Source organism: Ranitomeya imitator, chromosome 3 (assembly GCF_032444005.1).
Source record: "Ranitomeya imitator isolate aRanImi1 chromosome 3, aRanImi1.pri, whole genome shotgun sequence".
Taxonomy (NCBI): domain Eukaryota; kingdom Metazoa; phylum Chordata; class Amphibia; order Anura; family Dendrobatidae; genus Ranitomeya; species Ranitomeya imitator.
The window spans coordinates 473,382,429-473,403,712 of record NC_091284.1 but is presented as its reverse complement, the minus strand read 5'-3'; the positions used below and the strand labels follow the sequence as shown (position 1 = coordinate 473,403,712).

The 21,284-nt window shown below is 44.2% G+C and overlaps 1 protein-coding gene across 3 annotated transcripts in view; it reads right to left on the bottom strand.

Moving 5' to 3' along the window:
* The window catches only part of LOC138672158 (uncharacterized), a 152,961-nt gene that overhangs the window by 63,011 nt on the left and 68,666 nt on the right, over positions 1-21,284 (bottom strand). For all 3 annotated transcript variants that reach the window (XM_069760176.1, XM_069760174.1, XM_069760177.1), the window contains exons 2-3: positions 20,609-20,732; positions 17,954-18,032 (exon numbers count right to left, since the gene is read on the bottom strand). In XM_069760176.1, coding sequence (XP_069616277.1) covers positions 17,954-18,032; positions 20,609-20,720 — 191 coding nt within the window. In that variant the 5' untranslated portion in view covers positions 20,721-20,732. The remainder of the gene's footprint in view (positions 1-17,953; positions 18,033-20,608; positions 20,733-21,284) is intronic.

The following is a 21,284-nucleotide window of genomic DNA, read 5'->3' as shown; positions in this document are numbered from 1 at the left end:
GGAGTGAATTCAGCCACAGAATTCACAACAGGGAACATAATTTCTTTAGGATCCAATTAGGCACATTATTACTACTGTAATATAATTTACTTTTTAGGAAAATGTTTTCCATGGAGGGAACAAAAGAAAGGTCCTGTTACTGTGCAGGGCGGCACTATGTCGCTTTTTTTCTTCATCTGCCATACTGTATAAGTCAGGGAAAAAGTGAGGAAAGTGCTCTGGAAGTGATCAGCTATTGATGACTGTGTTATTTTTTGCAGAGACAAGTCCTGGCTGGAAGACGTGATAGTGGTCTGTACTGGATGAAGAAGAAAAGCGAAGATGAAGGACTTCAACTACAGACGTCACAGGTGAGTCAGTGTATTACATGTTCACGCACACTATATACTGTATTACCTGTACACTGACACTATATACAGAGCTCTTGTGCATAATGTCACTGGTGATCACTGTATTACCTGTATACTATATACAGAGCTCCTGTGTATAATGTCACTGGTGATCACTGTATTACCTGTACGTACACTATACACTATATACAGAGCTCCTGTGTATATGGTGTGGCATATTTGTTCCTTGTATGTGGTATTATTCAGTCACTATGTGGTAGTAATATGTGATCTGGTCATGGTGTAGCTGTACTTGTCCCTTGTATGTGGTTTGGTCACTATGTGGTCTGGTCATGTATGGTGGTATTTCTTCCCTGTATGTGGTAGTATTGGTCTTGGTATAGTGGATTGTGTTGTGTATGGCGGTCATTTATTCTCTCTGATATTAATTAGGAGAAGGCTCTTTATTTCCATTAGAGATTAATTACTTGGTATACAGAATAGATGCATTTACAGAGATATAGGGGTTCTTCTGTGAAAAAAGTAATCACCTCTCCTCAGGATTAGTGATAACGTATTGATTGGTGGGGGTCAGAATACTTGGGCCCAATCGGCAGAATGTGGCACTTTTATCCCCATTAGACTGGAGTGGCATGTCCAACTTGACCACTGATCTATTCATTCCCTCAGTGGCTGCACTTATTTTTTTCAGGAAGCCTCCAAAAGAATGAATGAAGCTGCGGTAAGACATCCCACCTGCCGCTCCATTTAAAATGGGATAAGTGTCCTGTCAAGGATAAAACTTCCCCATTCTTCTGATAGGTGTAGTTTCTAATGGTCATACCTAAGTGATCACCTATCCTGTGGAGCCCATGGATCGGTGATAACTTGCTTTAACCAAAGAACCCCTTTAATGTAAACTACCGTAATTGTACATCTCAGTTATGGTGGCGCACAGTAGATGTGCAGGTTGGGGATAACGACTTACAGATATTTGCTTCTAGTTGTAGGGTGGGCCCCTAGAGTCCATTCGCCCTGTGGGCCCCAGACACTCCAGTCCAACCCTGCTTCCACGTTACTGGTAGTTCAAAAGCTATGTGGCTTCTCGCCCCACAAAAGAGATTCAGTAAATTCTGCTCTCCCAAATCCAAATTCCCCCTTCTCTTCTGAGCCCCAGTGTGCCTAAACCACATTCAGCGTCCACATGTTTGGCATTTCTGTAGCAATGAGAGCCTGTCTAATTAATGGTGCGTGTCTCCGGAAGCATGAGCTAGGCACTACACTGACCAATACGGTCACTACAATGTACTGGGGACTGCAATGTACTGAGGACTACAACTGCAGTTTGCAGTTTTCACTCAGCAACATCCACTGCTGCTTGTTTCTGGAAAACACCCATGGAGTCAAAATCGTCACTACACCTGTAGATAAATTTCCAAAGGGGTATAATTTCCAAAAATGGGGTCACTTGAGGGGGGCGATTCTGCTCTTCTAGCACTTAGGGGCTCTGTATATGGAGTCCGCAAATTATTCTAGAAAAATCTGTGCTCCAGGAGTTAAATAGCGCTCTATCCTTCTCAGGTCCTGCAGTATGGTTTAGCAGTATTTTACAGCCACATATTGGTTATTTTCATGTTCAGCTGAAATTGTGGTACAAATTTTGGTTCCTTTTTTACCCACTTCCACATGAAAATGTAAAATATGGTGCTAAAACAAAATTTGGGTGGTAAAAATGTAATTATTTTTTCTTCACTGGCCAATGGTATAAAAATCTGTATTACACCTGTGGTGACAATATGATCACTGTACCACTTGATAAATTCATTGAGAGGTGTAGTTTGTAAAATGGGGTAACTTATGGGTGGTTCTGCTATTCTAGCATCTCTAGGGTTCTATCAGTGGGTCTTGGCACCCGCAATCCATAACAGTAACATCTGCACTATAATATGACGCTCCTTCCCTTCTGAGCTTTGTACTGTGCCTTAAAAGTTTTTCCTGATTACATGAAGGGTATTGGTGCACTCAGGTGAAATTTTTACAATAGTGTGAGATCCATTTTTCCCTATTAGCCCATAGAAAAAAATAAAAACTTGGGACTAAAACAACATTTTGGTGGTCAAAATGTAATTATTCTTTCTTCACTGCCAAATTGTATAAAATTCTGAGACGCACATGTGGGGTCAATATGATCACTTCACCCTTTAGATGAATTCTTTGGGGGTCGAGTTTGTAAAATTAGGTCACGTACGGGGGGTTTCTGGTGTTCTGGTACCTCAGGGGCTCTGCCAATGTGACATGCCAACCGCAAACCATTCCAGCAAAATCTGATCTCCAAGTCTTCCCTTCAAAGCTTTGCGCTGTGCCTCAAAGGTAGTTTTCAACCACGTATGGGGTATTTGTGTACTCAGTAGGAAATGGACCACAAAATTTGTTGTGCAATTTCTCCTCTTACACTTGTGAAAATCAAAAATTTGGGGCTAAAACAATATTTTTGTGGGAAAATTATATATTTTTTTCATTTTCATAGATCAAGTTTATAAAATTCTGTGAAGCACCTCGAACCTTCCACAGTCCCGCTGCCCACTTTTGTAAAAACTCCACTTCTGCACCACATCCTAATCAATCACACATTAACAGTTCCCATCGAACACCCTATCACATACATAGCCATTAGATTTTGTTTTGGCCAAAAGATTTTTAAGCCTGCCACCATGACAAGGTAGACTCTTTTGGCCAGGCTACTCTAACCTATTAAATATTTGTTAAAATACACACTACACTTTTTAGGCATATTTTTATTTATCTTTCTTTAAGGGAATGTGTAGCATACATTTTTTTAAATGACCAATAATACCATATACAAAGGACAAATACCGTCACACCATGGCCGGACCACATATTGCCACCACATAGTGACCAAATAATACCACATACAAGGATCAATTACCGTCACACCATGACCAGACCACATTTTACCATCACATAGTAACCAAATAATTCCACATACAAGGAACAAATACCGTCACATCATGGCCAGACCACCTATTGCCACCAAACACTGACCAAATTATTACACATACAAGGAACAATTAGTCACACCATGACCAGAACATATATTACCACCACATAGTAACCGAATAATTCTGCATACAAGGAACAAATACTGTCGCACCATGACTAGATCACAAAATACCACCACATAGTAATCTAATAATTCCACATACAAGGAATAAATACTGTCGCACCATGACTAGACCACATATTACCACCACATAGTGACCGAATAATCCTTGTATATTATTTCAAAACACTCTTTTTCGGTGATTACTTTGTATCTCTGTTCATACTGCACCCACACACACAAATGATACACCATTTGAAAGGTAAACTTGCCCCCTTCAGCAAGAAAATAGCCAAACAAACCACATATCCACGATGTGATCACAAAATACACTTTAATCCCTTCATGACCTTGGGATTTTCCGTTTTTCCGTGTTCGTTTTTCGCTCCCCTCTTTCCCAGAGCCATAACTTTTTTATTTTTCCGTCAATATGGCCATGTGAGGGCTTATTTTTTGCGAGACAAGTTGTACTTTTGAACGACATCATTGGTTTTACCATGACATGTACTAGAAAATGGGAAACAAATTCCAAGTGCGGTGAAATTGCAAAAAAGTGCAATCCCATGCGTGTTTTTTGTTTGGCTTTTTTGCTAGGTTCTCTAAACGCTAAAACTGACCTTCCATTATGATTCTCCAGGTCATTACGAGGTCATAGACACCAAACATGTCTAGGTTATTTTTGATCTAAGTGGTGAAAAAAAATTCCAAACTTTGCTAATAAAAATTGCACCATTTTCCGATACCCGTAGTGTCTCCATTTTTCGTGATCTGGGGTCGGGTGAGGACTTATTTTTTGCGTGCCAAGCTGACATTTTTAGTGATATAATTTTGGTGCAGATACATTCTTTTGAACGCCAGTTATTGCATTTTAATGCAATGTCGCGGAGACCAAAAAAACATAATTTTGGCATTTTGAATTTTTTTCTCGCTACGCCGTTTAGCGATCAGGTTAATCCTTTTTTTTATTGATAGATCGGCAATTCTGAACACAGCAATGCCAAATATGTGTATATTTTATTTTATTTTTATTGTTTTATTTTAAATGGGGTGAAAGGGGGGTGATTTAAACTTTTATATATTTTTTTTTATTTCATATTTTTTTAACTTTTTTTTACTTTTGCCATGCTTCAATAGCCTCCATGGGAGGCTAGAAGCTGGCATAGCCTGATCGGCTCTGCTACACAGCAGCGATCATCAGATCGCTCCTATGTAGCTTAATTACAGGCTTGCTATGAGCGCCGACCAAAGGGTGGCGCTCACAGCAAGCCAGCATCAGCAACCATAGAGGTCTCAAGGAGACCTCTGGTTACTATGCCGACGCATCGCTGACCCCCGATCATGTGGCTGGGTCTGCGATGAGCACATTTCCGTCCGCGCAGCTGGAAGCAGTAGTTAAATGACGCTGTCAGCGTTTGACAGCGGCTTTTAACTAGTTAATAGCGGTGGGTGCAGGGCCGGCTCCAGGTTTTCGAGGGCCCCGGGCGAAAGAGTCTCAGTAGGCCCCCCCCCTTTAACACATACCCCAATTTATGATGCACAGATGCGGCAGAGAAATGTATAGTACAATGCCAGATTTCACTTCTTACATGAGTGACAGCTATTGTAAATTCTGCAGTGTATATATACAGGACAGGAGGAGTGGTACTGTGCAGTGTATATATACAGGAGGAAAGGTGCTGTGCAGTGTATATATACAGGAGAGGTGCTGTGCAGTGTATACATACAGGAGGAAAGGTGCTGGGCAGTGTATATATAGGACAGGAGGAAAGGTGCAGTGTATATATACAGAAGAGGTGCTGTGCAGTGTATATATACAGGAGGAAAGGTGCTGTGCAGTGTATATATACAGGGGGAGAGGTGCTGTGCAGTGTATATATACAGGAGGAGTGGTACTGTGCAGGGTATATATACAGGAGGAGCGGTACTGTGCAGTGTATATATACAGGGGGAGAGGTGCTGTGCAGTGTATATATACAGGGGGAGAGGTGCTGTGCAGTGTATATATACAGGAGGAAAGGTGCTGTGCAGTGTATATATACAGGAGGAAAGGTGCTGTGCAGTGTACATATACAGGAGGAGCGGTACTGTCCAGTGTATATACACAGGAGGAGTGGTACTGTGCAGTGTATATATACAGGAGGAAAGGTGCTGTGCAGTGTATATATACAGGAGAGGTGCTGTGCAGTGTATACATACAGGAGGAAAGGTGCTGGGCAGTGTATATATAGGACAGGAGGAAAGGTGCAGTGTATATATACAGAAGAGGTGCTGTGCAGTGTATATATACAGGAGGAAAGGTGCTGTGCAGTGTATATATACAGGGGGAGAGGTGCTGTGCAGTGTATATATACAGGAGGAGTGGTACTGTGCAGGGTATATATACAGGAGGAGCGGTACTGTGCAGTGTATATATACAGGGGGAGAGGTGCTGTGCAGTGTATATATACAGGGGGAGAGGTGCTGTGCAGTGTATATATACAAGAGGAAAGGTGCTGTGCAGTGTATATATACAGGAGGAAAGGTGCTGTGCAGTGTATATATACAGGAGGAAAGGTGCTGTGCAGTGTACATATACAGGAGGAGCGGTACTGTGCAGTGTATATATACAGGGGGAGAGGTGCTGTGCAGTGTATATATACAGGAGGAAAGGTGCTGTGCAGTGTATATATACAGGAGGAAAGGTGCTGTGCAGTGTACATATACAGGAGGAGCGGTACTGTCCAGTGTATATACACAGGCGGAGAGGTGCTGTGCAGTGCATATGTACAGGAGAGGTGCTGTGCAGTGTCGTGAGCAGGGCGTTGTTGTATCAGAAAATCTTTTCTGTTTTTGCGGCCCTAACAGATCTGTGCTACAAAGTAACAGGCGGCTCGGGCATTAATGAGGGATCTGATGCTGAATCCTTTCCACAAACCCTAATGACTCAATTAGTGCCCCGTCATTAGAAGCTCATTAAATGCCTCCCTGTCCCAAGCAGTCATGTACAGTATGGGGGGATCCTGCAGGCTGCAGCCCACCCCCTGACTGCTCCATACCATACACTGCCCTCTGTCGCGCTCACTATTATCCTGTGCATTTCTCATTCATCATTACCTCATGTTACCCTTGTCACCCACCACTACAGAGTAGCAGGGCAGCCAATGTCACAGGTCACCCCCTCCAGGACCCTAATGGCAGCAGGAAATGTCTGCTCCTCTATTGGGTTGGAACCTGATTTAATCAAGGAATAATGTGGATTTGTTGCCAGTGGCTGCAGGGGAAGGGTTAAGTGATGCCATGTCCTTGGTGGGAGCAGTGGCAGCTGCTGGGACCTGGACAGAGACAACCAATGTTGCTGTGACTGCACAGTGTGATGTGGAGGAGAGAAGCTGAGACTCCGGAGCAGAAATCACCCACATGCCAGCACTGGGCAGAGTCCCTCCAGTCACCAGCCTGGGGCCACAGGGCCCCAACGTACAGCCCACAGCTCAGTTTTATCCATGGCAGCAGCTCCCCTTCCTCCTGGCATTTGATTAACCCCATTTATGCGGGTCGGATTGTTATCTTTAAGGTTCAGCAATAACCTTCATACAGATGGGAAAGGGTTAAGCTTCTTCCTACCCCACTGGTGCAGGTTTGGTGCAGCATGCATGTATTCTGGGAGGGCTGCAGGCTGCACCCCACAAGCTGCTCCTCCAGACAATACCCACATTTTTAGGCAGCGGAGACAGACAGCAGCAGACTGAACCACAAGACCAACTGCAATCACTGCTAGATACCTTTGCACTCACTCAGGCACTGGTAGCAGCTCCTCCGGAATCTGCCTGATAAGTTCAGCACTGCAGCCAGCGAACGTGCTCTCTCCGCCCACAAACAATATCACACTGGCTGCCTTCTCTTAACCCCTATGTGTGCCTGTCTGGCTGCACTGACTGAGTGAGAAGATGCTTGTGTCAGAGCTGGCACATAGGGGTTAAGAGAAGGCAGCCAGCAGTGACTTTGTGGGCGGAGAGAGCATGTTCTCCTGCTCTGCTCTCCTAGCTGTATCTATGACAGCATGAGTGGGCCCCCTCTCTCCCCAGGGCCCCGGCATTTGCCCAGGTGCGCCGGGTGCTGACGCCGGCCCTGGGTGGGTGGATCGCGATTCCACTCGCCCCTATTGCGCGCACATGACAGCTGTTCAAAACAGCTGAAATGTCGCGGCTTTGATGTGGGCTCACTGCCTGAGCTCGCATCAAAGCAGGGGATCTGACCTCGGACGTACTATCCTGTCCAAGGTCAGAAAGGGATTAAACATTAATTTTCATAAACCTGCAGTAAGGAAAAATGACCTGCAGGTGGCACAACACTACCCCAAAGCACAATACCACAAAGCTGAAACAAATGCTAACATTTGCCTTGAGAGCTTTTCCAGCTTGCCAAACTCCTTGCCCAGCTGATTTCAGGCAGGTACATATAAAATATTTGCTACATATGTGGAAGTAGAATAAAAGTAGAACTTTACCTGTTTGAGACTTCAGCTTTAAAACTGAAGATATAAATGAATGCAGCCTAAAAGGGACCGGACAGGTTCTGAACCATCAGATTTTCCGTATTATTGGACAGTCATTGAAAAGTCTATCTTCCTTCTAAGGTTGCAGCTTATTGGTGACCTGGAGTTACCTCTGGTTCCAAGTAAAAAAAACTGCAGCGTTGACATAACTTGGACTGTACATTGTTTCCCGATGGGAGAGATTGGTGGAAACAACCTTGCAAAAATTGAAAAAAAAAATCCAACCGTAGGGAAAAATGGTAAAATAATCTGCAGATATTACTTTTTTTTTAAAGGAATATTCCCAATTATTATACAATGGTGTAAATATGCTCAGTTATGGGGTCAATTCTCCTTCATCATTTTTACTGTCAAAGTGGCACTGCTGTACAGCGAGCTGCTCCATTCACATACATAGGGTTGTGTTGCACTTCCCTACACTGCAGATAGATGGCAGTGCTGCTGTGGCGGGGAAAAAATGCTGATGCCCCTGTTCTTTTGCAAGGTCCTGACAAACAGACCCCTTCTGATCAGTAAGTAAAATACCATTATGTTTAATGTTGGGGGATCTCCTTTAGGCTGGAGTCACACACAATGTATAAAAAAATCGGTCCATTTTAGGCTGGTTTCACATTTGCGTTTAAAAATGCAGCGTTTTAAACGCAAACGCATGTGGTGCAAAAAACGCATGTAAACGCATGCAAATGCTGCGTTTTTTTTACGCATGCGTTTTTGCATGTGAAAAAAAACGCGGCATTTTGACGTGTTTACATGCGTTTTTGCCTGCGTTTGTGTTTTTAAAACGCATGCTGAGAAGTGTGTGACAGCTGCCAATCATCAAAATCAAGTAAAAAACCCACTATAAACAGAAATAGCTAGGGTTAGGGTTAGGGGTTGGATCCCTATGGATCCCAACCCTAACCCTAAAGGGATCCTAACCCTAAAGGGATCCTAACCCTACCCCTAACCTTAACCCTAGGGATCCTAACCCTACCCCTAACCCTAGGGATCCTAACCCTAGGGATTCTAACCCTAACCCTAAAGGGATCCTAACCCTTAAGGTTAGGGTTAGGATCCCTTTAGGGTTAGGATCTCTTTAGGGTTAGGGTTAGGATCCCTTTAGGCTTAGGATCCCTAGGGGTAGGGTTAGGGTTAGGATCCCTAGGGTAGGGTTAGGATCCCTTTAGGGTTAGGATCCCTTTAGGGCTAGGATCCCTTTAGGGTTAGGGTTAGGATCCATTTAGGGTTAGGGTTAGGATCCCTTTATCACCTTGATGGTGGGGGGTGGCATATCAGTGTGTTTTCTGTTTTTTTCTATAAAAACGCATGCGTTTTTAACGCAACCAAACGCATGTGCTTAAAAACGCATGCGTTTACATAGACAGTGTGGAGATATAGCTCATCAGGGGTCTCTGCTTTGGCCCAAGCAGGTGGCTATGGAGTCACAACGAACAATAGCAGGCTAGCAAGTTCCACACAGGTATGTGTCAGGTGTATTTATTGTACACATTTGCAGTACAATGTTACACGTGCCAAACATGAAATAAAATGTCTAAGACAGTCTGGACACTAACTAACAACAAGATACTAACTGCAAAATAAACCTACACAACAAGAAAGAAGTTTGTGCAACCTTACTGTGTCAGCTTCCAGACCAGCAGATGAGAGACTGAGATCCCAGCAGTTCCTGATTATATCAGCTGAATCATTTAGGAGTCAAAAGCTGGATTGAATGTGTGGAAGGGAAGCACCAGTCCTTTCAGGCTGATCACTAAAGAAAACCAGGACCGGATTACAGTGAAATAAACAGCTTCACAATCAATAGCGTGATACATATGAAATGAAACGGGGAGAAACATATCTGTTTTCTAGTACTTCTCCCCTTGGAACCTCACATACCCCCTTCCTCTGTTCGAGCCCGTGGGGTCGGACACAACGAGCTGCCAAGCAATGTGTCCTAGACAACGCATCTGCATTCCCGTGCGCTGCGCCTGCCCTGTGCTCAACGGAAAAGTTAAAAGGTTGTAATGCCAAGAACCAGCGTGTCACCCTCGCATTGCCCTCTTTTGCGCGGGACATCCATGTTAGGGGTGAATGGTCCGTTACTAGCCTAAATTGGCGACCTAGTAAATAATAGCGTAAGGTGTATAGGGCCCATTTTATAGCCAGGGCTTCCCGCTCAACCACGCTATAATTCTTTTCTGCCCTAGTAAGCTTTCTGCTTAGATAGACCACTGGGTGTTCCTCGCCATTCACTTCCTGTGACAATACTGCACCGAGGCCGACACCAGAGGCGTCCGTTTGGACAATAAACTCCCGTTTAAAGTCAGGGGCAACCAACACTGGTTGGTCACAGAGGACCGTTTTTAAATACTGAAAGACCTTCTTTGCTTCTGTGTTCCACTTTATTGTGATAGATTTCGAGCCCTTAGTAAGATCTGTGAGAGGGGCCGCGATGGTGGCAAAATGTTTGATGAACCGCCTATAATAACCAACGATCCCCAAAAAGGCTCCGACTTGCTTTTTGGTGACCGGTCGTGGCCAATTCTGAATAGCGTCCACCTTATTGGTCTGTGGTTTTATGACTCCTCGCCCTATGCTATATCCCAGATAGCGAGCTTCTTCCAATCCAAAAGTACATTTCTTAGGATTGGCAGTTAACCCAGCAGCTTTTATTGAGTCCAAGACGGCTTGTACTTTTGACAAATGTGTGTCCCAGTCATCACTAAAGACAATGATATCGTCCAAGTATGCGGACGCATACTGAACGTGAGGTTTTAGGACAATATCCATTAGACGTTGGAAGGTGGCTGCAGCACCATGTAACCCAAATGGCATATCACGGTACTGGAACAGTCCCTGGGGTGTTACAAAGGCCGTTTTCTCTTAGGCTGAATCCGTGAGGGGACTCTGCCAATAACCTTTTGTTAAGTCGATAGTGGATATGTACCTGGCCGAACCCAGTCTCTCTATAAGTTCATCAACTCTCGGCATCGGGTAGGCATCAAACTTCGATACCTCATTTAATTTCTGAAAATCATTACAAAATCGAATAGTCCCATCGGGTTTGGGCACCAGCACGATTGGGCTAGCCCAATCACTCCGGGACTCTTCAATGACTCCAAGTTCTAACATTTTCTCGACTTCCTGGGCAATGGCTTGTCTCCGAGCCTCCGAATTCGATATGGTTTTAGTCGTACACGGGCCTGTGGATCAGTAACAATGTCATGTTTAATTAAGTGAGTACGGCCAGGAAGCTCTGAAAAAACCTCTGCGTTTTTCTGTATAAATTCCTTGGTCTCTCGTTTTTGACTTTCGGATAATGTCCCTGCAATACCCACCTCTGGCAATGCTACCTGGGGGTCATTTACCACAGATGGGGGTGCCCTACGAGGTCCATCATTAAGGGTGGCTTTTGTCCTTAGACTCTCCCTATCCCGCCAGGCCTTAAGCAAGTTTATGTGGTAGATTTGTTCGGTTTTCCTCTTGTCTGGTTGATATATCTTATAATTCACTTCACCTATTCTCTCCAACACCTCGTATGGGCCCTGCCACTTCGCAAGAAATTAATTTTCTACAGTAGGTACTAATACTAACACCCTGTCTCCAGGTTGAAAGACTCGTGTTTTAGCCGCTCGGTTATATACCGTGCTTTGGGCCTGTTGCGCCCGTTCTAAACATTCTTTAACTATTGGCATGACCGCCTCAATTCTATCTTGCATAAGCATTACGTGATCAATTACACTGCGATAAGGAGTCACCTCTTGTTCCCAAGTCTCTTTATCAATATCTAACAGGCCTCTAGGACATCACCCGTAAACTAACTCAAAAGGCAAAAAGCCTGTGGAGGATTGGGGTACTTCCCGTATAGCGAACAGGAGATATGGTAGGAGAGCATCCCAATCCCTCCCGTCCTTATCTACTACCCGTTTCAACATTCCCTTCAAGGTTTTATTAAATCGCTCCACCAACCCGTCAGTCTGAGGGTGATATACTGAAGTAAGCAAGTGGGAGATTTTTAGTAGCTTACACAAGTCCTTAAGTATTCGAGACATAAAAGGGGTTCCCTGATCTGTTAGTATTTCTTTCGGAATGCCGGTGCGAGAAAACATATTAACAAGCTCCTTTGAAATTGCTTTCGCATTGGCATTCCGCAGAGGCACTGCTTCAGGGTAACGAGTGGCATAATCTAGTACTACCAAAATGTACTGCTGTCCCCTGGCAGATTTAACTAATGGACCCACTATATCCATTGCTATCCTCTCGAAAGGCACCTCTATTATTGGTAAGGGCACAAGGGGGCTTCTAAAATGTGACATAGGTGTGGTCAATTGACACGTAGGACAGGACTGACAATACCGGGTCACGTCCCCCCCTAGACCCGGCCAAAAGAAACGCTGCAGAATACGGTGTTTTGTTTTTTCTCCAGCCAGGTGTCCCCCCAAGGGATGTTTATGTGCCAGTTCCAAAACTACCTGGCGAAAGGACTTGGGCACCACTAGTTACTCTACCGCCACCCCTCGCACTTTGTCTATGTGATACAGCATACCCTGTTGCACAGGTAGATGTGGGAACTCATTTTGAGCCCCTGGGTACAATGGTCTTCCCTCAGAGACCTTTACATTTTCCCATGCCCTTGTCAGAGTAGGGTCCTGGTGTTGAGTGGTCCCGAACTTACCACGGGCCACCTCAAGACCTGGCATTTCTATAGCCTCCTCTAGTTCACTTGCGTCGCCTGCATATACAGCCAGAGGTGAGTCTACAGATTCTGGAGTTACCTCTGAGATGGACTCCCCCCCCCTCTTGCTGCAATAGCTCAGGGGTTAGCCCCGCGGCACCCTCCTCAACTAGAGTGCTCATGCCATTTTTAAGGCTCCACAAGTCCCAAAATAAGGGAAAGTCTCTCCCCAATATTCCATCATGTCCCATAGACTTTAGGACTGCCGCTTGATGTCTTTTGGTTCCTACTGGCGTGGCAAGGGTGACCCAGGCAGTGGGGTAGTTTTTTATATCGCCATGGATGCAACTAATGCCCAGGGTTGAGTTCCTTAGGGCTCTAGGGTCCACCAAACTGGCATGTACCAGAGTTGCTTGACTGCCGGAATCCAAGACGGCATTCACACTATGGCCGTCGACCTCGAGGCAACACACGTGTCGTTCATTTCCTGTGAGGACCTCTGCAACACATACTGACTGTACATATAACGAAAGGCGTCTCATAGCGTTACAGTCCATTGGCTCTGTAGTCATTGGGTAGTTAGCTGCTACATGGCCAAGCCCGCGACATCGCCAACATTGTATAGGACCTTGCTTCCTCGCTGGAGACGCCTGATAGGGTCTGCTGATTTGCTGTGAGACTGTACCGCCTCCATAGTTCTTTGTGGGCCTGCTACCCCTTATTGCAACGTTCTTTTCTTTTGAAGATGAAGTAGGTTTCGCAGTATTTTCTGGCGATTTCTTGGGAGCCCAGCGAGGTGATAACGTCCCTTGGAGTAGGCTTTCGGAAGCATTGTAGCGTTCGACCATATTCACCAACTGGTCGGCTGTATATGGGTCACCTTGTCCAACCCATCTCTGTATCTTAGGGGGCAAGGACCGCAGGTACTTGTCTAGAACAACACGTTCCACCATCTCTGCTGATGTCAAAATCTCTGGTTGCAGCCATTTTTTTACTAGATGGATAAGATCATGCATTTGTGAGCGGGCTGGCTGATCTTCCACAAAAGTCCATAAATGTACCCTCTGTGCTCGTACGTATGTGTTTACTCCCAGCCTTGCCAGGATTTCACCTTTTAATTTGGTATAATCCATAGCATCCACTCCACTTAGATCGTAATAGGCCTTTTGTGGGTCCCCGCTCAAAAATGGCACAACCACTTCAGCCCACATGTCCACCGGTAAATGCTCACGTTCTGCAATATGTTCAAATACGGTGAGATACGCTTCTACATCATCGTCAGCAGTCATTTTAAGCAGGGTTTTTTGTACGGCTTTCCGTGCACCAGCAACACTTTGTGCATGATCCCTCTCATCTCGGGGCTGCCGAATCAAAGCCTGCTTTATTGCATTCAACTGCTCTTGCTGAATCTGGTTTTGCTGGTCCAGGGCTTGCTGGAAGTAAGTATTAGTCTGCTTTTGTTGAACATTTGCCTGCAGTAACTGTTTCACTAGTTCCTCCATATTACTGGACTCTTAGCTCTTCAAAAGCACCGGAACTTTCAGCCAGGACATACACAGAGCACTTTATCTGCAGTCACAGTCCAACAGCCACTATGCCCGCATTCTCCACCATTTGTGGGAATATAGCTCATCAGGGATCTCTGCTTTGGCCCAAGCAGGTGGCTATGGAGTCACAACGAACAATAGCAGGCTAGCAAGTTCCACACAGGTATGTGTCAGGTGTATTTATTGTACACATTTGCCGTACAATGTTACACGTGCCAAACATGAAATAAAATGTCTAAGGCCGTCTGGCCACTAACTAACAACAAGATACTAACTGCAAAATAAACCTACACAACAAGAAAGAAGTTTGTGCAACCTTAAGGTACCTTCACACTAAACGATATCGCTAGCGATCCGTGACGTTGCAGCGTCCTGGCTAGCGATATCGTTTAGTTTGACAGACAGCAGCGATCAGAATCCTGCTGTGATGTCGTTGGTCGGGGCTAGAAGGCCAGAACTTTATTTGGTCGCTGGCTCTCCCGCTGACATCGCTGAATCGGCGTGTGTGACACCGATTCAGCGATGTCTTCGCTGGTAACCAGGGTAAACATGGGGTTACTAAGCGCAGGGCCGCTCTTAGTAACCCGATGTTTACCCTGGTTACCATCCTAAAAGTAAAAAAAACCAAACGCTTCATACCTTCCGCTGTCTGTCCCCGGCGCTGTGCTTTCCTGCACTCACTGTGAGCACAGCGGCCGGAAAGCAGAGCGGTGACGTCACCGCTCTGCTTTCCGGCCGCTGTGCTCACAGCCAGTACAGAGAAGCACAGCGCCGGGGACAGACAGCGGAAGGTAAGTATGAAGCGTTTGTTTTTTTTACTTTTAGGATGGTAACCAGGGTAAACATCGGGTTACTAAGCGCGGCCCTGCGCTTAGTAACCCCATGTTTACCCTGGTTACCGGCATCATTGGTCGCTGGAGAGCTGTCTGCGTGACAGCTCTCCAGCGACCAAACAGCGACGCTGCAGCGATGCGGATCGTTGTCTGGATCGCTGCAGCGTCGTTTAGTGTGAAGGTACCTTTACTGTGTCAGCTTCCAGACCAGCAGATGAGAGACTGAGATCCCAGCAGTTCCTGATTATATCAGCTGAATCATTTAGGAGTCAAAAGCTGGATTGAATGTGTGGAAGGGAAGCACCAGTCCTTTCAGGCTGATCACTAAGGAAAACCAGGACCAGATTACAGTGAAATAAACAGCTTCACAATCAATACCGTGATACATATGAAATGAAACGGGGAGAAACATATCTGTTTTCTAGTATTTCTCCCCTTGGAACCTCACAACAGCAATACATTTTTTTGCCGCAAAAAAACGCCGCTAGAAATTACTACATGTTGCATTTCTGCAACACAACGCATGCATAGAAAAGACGCATGCGGCGGCAAAACGCATGCAATAAAAGCATGCGTTTTTAATGTTAAGTATAGGAAAAAAACGCATGCGTTTTTTTGCGCTAAAACGCAGCAGCAAAAACCGCAAATGTGAAACCAGCCTTACACGGACGAGAATTGCAGAAATGTTCCCTGATGGTGATCCTTATGCCATCCGTGTGCAGTGCGAGGATGCGATTTTCTCGCATGTAAGCATCCGTGTGACATCCATATGGTGAGATTTTCTCACCGGCTTGCAAAATGGACATATAATGGATCCATGGGCTCAAATATTCGTGAAAACACACATATATATGTCAGTGACACACATAGCTCTCTGTGTTCATCATCTCATTAAATACATTTACATTTGACCAGCTTGATTTTCCTGAAATTGGCTGCGCCCCTGACAACTAATGTGCGAACAATTCACACGGGCCAACTAGTACCACATAAAATAAACAAATACCACCACACAATGATCAGACCACATATTACCACCACATATTGATGAAATAATACCACATACAAGGGAGAAATACTATCACACCATGACCAGACTATATATTACCACCATATAGTGACCGAATACCACATACAGAGAACAAATATCACCACACCATATATTACCACCACATAGTAACCGAATAATACCACATACAAGGGACAAATAGCACCACACCATGACCAGACCCCAAATTACCCCCACATAGTGAACGGATGCTACAATACTTAACATTACTAAAAAAAAAAACACAATACTGATATTACCATAAGTGCCATTATACACAGGAGCTCTGTGGATAGTATACAGTGTATAGTGTCAGTGTACATGTAACACACTGACTCACCAGTGACATTATACATGTCAGTGTAAAGGTAATTCAATGACCACAAATGACTTTATACACAGGAGCTCTGTATATATTATATATTGTGCAGGTAATATAATGATTACCAGTGACTTTATACACTAAAGGTCTGTCTATAGTATATAGTGTACAGGTAAGACAGTGATCACCAGTGACATACACAGGAGCTCTGTATATAGCATATAGTGTACAGGTAATACAATAACTCACCAGTTACATTATACACAGGAGCTCTGTATATAGTGTCAGTGTACAGGTAATACAGGGATCACCGGTGACATTATACACAGGAGCTCTATAAATACTTCATAGTGCATAGTGTACGTGTACAGATAACATGCTGACTTACCAGTGATGGCTATAGTTGAAGGTATTCATTTTCGATTTGCCTCATTATCCAGTGCAGACCGCCATCAGCCAGCTCTCATCTCTGCAGAAAATAACACCGTTATCTAGAGCACATTCCCCAATTTTTCCCCAACTTCTACACTACGCCAGATGAAGAAAAAAGTGACAGTGTTGCCCTGTACAGTAACAGGACTCCCCCCCCCCCACTGAAAACAGTATCCTCAAAAATAAAATACATCACAGCAGTAATAATATCCTTTAATTAGCCACTATAGAAATAATGCCCTACATCCTAGCACCTTTTTATAGTAATGTCCCCCATCCTGGTATACATATCTCATTCCTGGCCCCATGTGTCTCTCCATCTTGCTACATATGCCCTCCCACCATGGTGCCATGTGTCTCCATCCTCCCTCATATGTTTTCACATCTTTGCCCCATATACATCCTCCCATCCTTGCTCCATATATGTTGTCCCATCCTGGCCCCAAGTGTCTCCATCCTGCCCCCATATATGTCCTCTCATAGTGGTCTCATATGTCTCCATTCTGCCCCCATATATGTCCTCTCATAGTGGCCCCATATTTCTCCATCCTGCCCCCATATAAGTCCCTTTATCCTACTCTCCCATATGTTCCCCTCCTGCTCCCCCATATGTCTCCACCCTTCCCCCATATCTCTCCATCCTGCCCCCCATATGTCTCCATCCTGCCCCACCCCATATGTCTCCTCATATTACGGATTTCAGTACAAAAAAACAAACTTTATCCATACCTGGTCACAGTCCAGTGGCGTTCCCTTCCTTGACCATTTGAGGTAAGGACACGCTGATGCACGACAGTGGTGTCATACGCCGGCGATGTGTGTGCCGATGATTGGCTGGCTGCTCCTATTGCAGTGAAGGAAGCAGGTCCTGCACAGCAATAGATTGCAACTGAACATGTGTCCGAGGACGCATGTTTAGTTACTTTGCGAACGGCCAAATTTTCCCCCTTGTACCCGGTCCCCTCCTCGCCGGGCTCCATACGCCAGTAAGGGCAGCAATACCCTGATGGCGGCACTAGGTACCTGTTCAGCCTGTGAAAAACGTGAATAAAACGTAATTTAAATTTTTTTCTCAATGCACCAACTTTTGACACCTCAGTAGTCAGAAGCCATAAGGTTAGACAATAACTCACTCTGCTATAACTGATACATTTTGGACGCGTGTCTGTTTTTTCTCTTGTTTTGCAGTCCTTTGAAGTCGCAATGTTATTCCTTGAAGAATAAGAAAAATAACAATGTAGAATTTGAATGATGCTTTAATTATGTCATTTTATAAAATGTTACAAATAAGCATTAAAAATATGTTGATTGCTATTTTTTTTAATGTTGAATGGTACTGTCATATTGATGTCACACTAGAAATCTCATGCAACATAAATAAAAAAAAAACTACTTTTTATAACATAGCTGAAGGATCATATTTGCCAGTAAACATTCCCTAGTATTATCATCTGGCAAAAAGGAGATTCGGCGCAGTTCACCAGGGAATTTGCGATTTTATTATACAAACTATATATTAAATAATGCTGCATTCATGTGTCCTTTTCTCTTCCTGCTACACTATATGTGTATTACAGGGGTTGTAATGTACTTTTACATTGCTAAACTATCATTAGAATGGATTATTAATATATGCTGTTTGTAGTTTAATCTGTAAACAGATCATTTATGGAAGTTCCGGATCATGGACCCTTAGCGATCTGATATTGATAACCTATCCAATCAGTGTTTAAGTCCTTGACAACCCCTTTAATCCACAGACAGTAATACATGAAGAAGCAAGTACAGATGACTGTAGGATTACTGCAGGAACTAAGTTGTGGATTCCAAGAAAGGATTCTAACCAATTGGAAATGAGCAGATTATTAAAAATGTGCTTGTTTGCGCGTTTTTCCGCAGGAAATTTGATTCGAGAAGTCCCAGTTGAGGAGAGACTTAGTTATTCCGTTGTGATCGGTGGGGGATCAGAAAATGTTGCAGATCAGGGGTGTCAAACTGCATTCCTCGAGGGCTGCAAACAGGTCATGTTTTCAGGATTTCCTTGTACTGCACAGGTGATAATTTAATCACCAACTCATTATTTGTGTAGGTGATTAAATTATCACCTGTGCAGTACAAGGAAATCCTGAAAACATGACCTGTTTGCAGCCCTCGAGGAATGCAGTTTGACACCCCTGAGATAGATGGTGATGAGTAGCAGAAGGGCTGGAAAGGTAAGCGGTAAGGTAAGTATAAGGATTGTTTTATTTTTTTTACCTGTTGATGGTAGTTTAAAATTCCAACCAGTAGCCTCCATTTTGCTAAATCTGCGCAGAAGCGAATTGCAAAAAGTCCACATTTTGGTCAATGAAGATTTTTGTAAAATTCAAGATGAATTGAATTTCACGCAAATGTATTGACTCATTTCTATTTGTGTTGTCTTCCGCCTCTGTAGTACACTGGAGCTTATGCTCCAGTGGGGTATACACAAGCAGCTGATTATTCCGGGTGCTGGGTTTTGGTTATTGACGAACTATCTTTAGAATAAGTTATCAATGTATATGGTAAGTCCTGGACAAACCTTCTAACAGTCTTATGGCAGATAGCACATGACTGTGGAGTCTTATGCTTTTGTACTGTAAGTTCGATTAAGTGGTTGGAAACATTCGGGGGGGGGGGGGGGAGGGGAATATTGTTCAGTGTTTCCATCCCAGACCCCATCCCACCCCACAGCTTGTTGCAGCCAGAAAGGTGCAACGTTTGACCCAGATACTTTTTTGTTGTTTTATTTAGAATTATATTTTTTTTACACTGCTTTACTTGTGTTTAGTCAGATATTTGGTACAGCATAAAGTTGTGAATGTTTTATGGTTTGATTGGTGCTGTTTTTTTTTACAACACAAATTTCCCTTAGTGTTACATGTACCCTTCTTCACACTAGATTGTGGTGTGAAACTGTATTTTAGTTTGGTTAAAACAGTAGTACAATTGCATTGGTGTAAATGGAAGTTAAGCTTTACCACATGGGGTGGCGAACTCAACCTAAGGGTACCGTCACACAGTGGCACTTTTGTCGCTACGACGGTACGATCCGTGACGTTCCAGCGATATCGTTACGATATCGCTGTGTCTGACACGCAGCAGCGATCAGGGACCCTGCTGAGAATCGTACGTCGTAGCAGATCGTTTGCAACTTTCTTTCGTCGCTTGATCTCCCGCTGTCATCGCTGGATCGGTGTGTGTGACACCGATCGAGCGATGCGTTCGCTTGTAACCAGGGTAAACATCGGGTTACTAAGCGCAGGGCCGTGCTTAGTAACCCGATGTTTACCCGGGTTACCAGCGTAAAAAACAAACAAACACTACATACTTACATTCCGGTGTCCGTCAGGTCCCTTGCCGTCTGCTTCCCGCACTCACTGACTGCCGGCCGTAAAGTGAAAGCACAGCACAGCGGTGACGTCACCGCTGTGCTGGTGCTTTCACTTTACGGCCGGCAGTCAGTGAGTGCGGGAAGCAGACGGCAAGGGACCTGACGGACACCGGAATGGGTTAGTATGTACTGTTTGTTTTTTTTACGCTGGTAACCAGGGTAAACATCGGGTTACTAAGCGCGGCACTGCGCTTAGTAACCCGATGTTTACCCTGGTTACCCGGGGACTGTGTGACAGCTCTCCAGCGACCACACTACGACTTACCAACGATCACGGCCAGGTCGTATCGCTGGTCGTGATCGTTGGTAAATCGTATAGTGTGACGGTACCCTAAGACAAACTACATTTTCAATTTTTCCCAGATTGTTAACTTACTTCTTGAAAGCTGTGTTCTACACAAGCAAACCATAACAAAGCTGATGATGGCTATGACAAGGATAATGCCTCCAAAAACCAGGAGCCAAAAATACTGCCTGTACCATTCCATTAGTTTTCACACCTGTAGGAGAAGAAAATTTAAATAAAGCATTGCATACCATGCACTATACTACAGTTTATAGCCTGGGTATATAATATAATGCTCAGACTGCATGATCTGTAAGTGCTATTTTTTTCTCAACAATAAACACATAGCTACATTTATAAACAATGTATTTTTTTTAACGGGCTTTTTTTCTTCCGCTTCAGTCCAGTTGCGTGCTCATTTCTACAGTGTGCCGGATTTTTTTCGAGACTATTAAGATATTTTTCCTGAGCACCTGTATATAACAGTCTGAGCCACTCCTTATCTGCTCTGCATTTCTAAACTTGTTCTGCTCAGCCAGCCTGATGTCCAGTGATGGACACATACAATACAGGGTTAATTTGAAACAGATATATCCAGTTTTTGCAGCTAGTTTTTTCCAAGAGCCATAACTTCTTTTATTTTTTCATCACCATATCCATATGAGGGCTTGTTGTATTGCGAGACGAGATGTACTTTTGAATGGCACCATTCATTTTATCAAGTGATGCACTGGAATGAAGGCAAAAATTCCAAATGCGTTGAAAT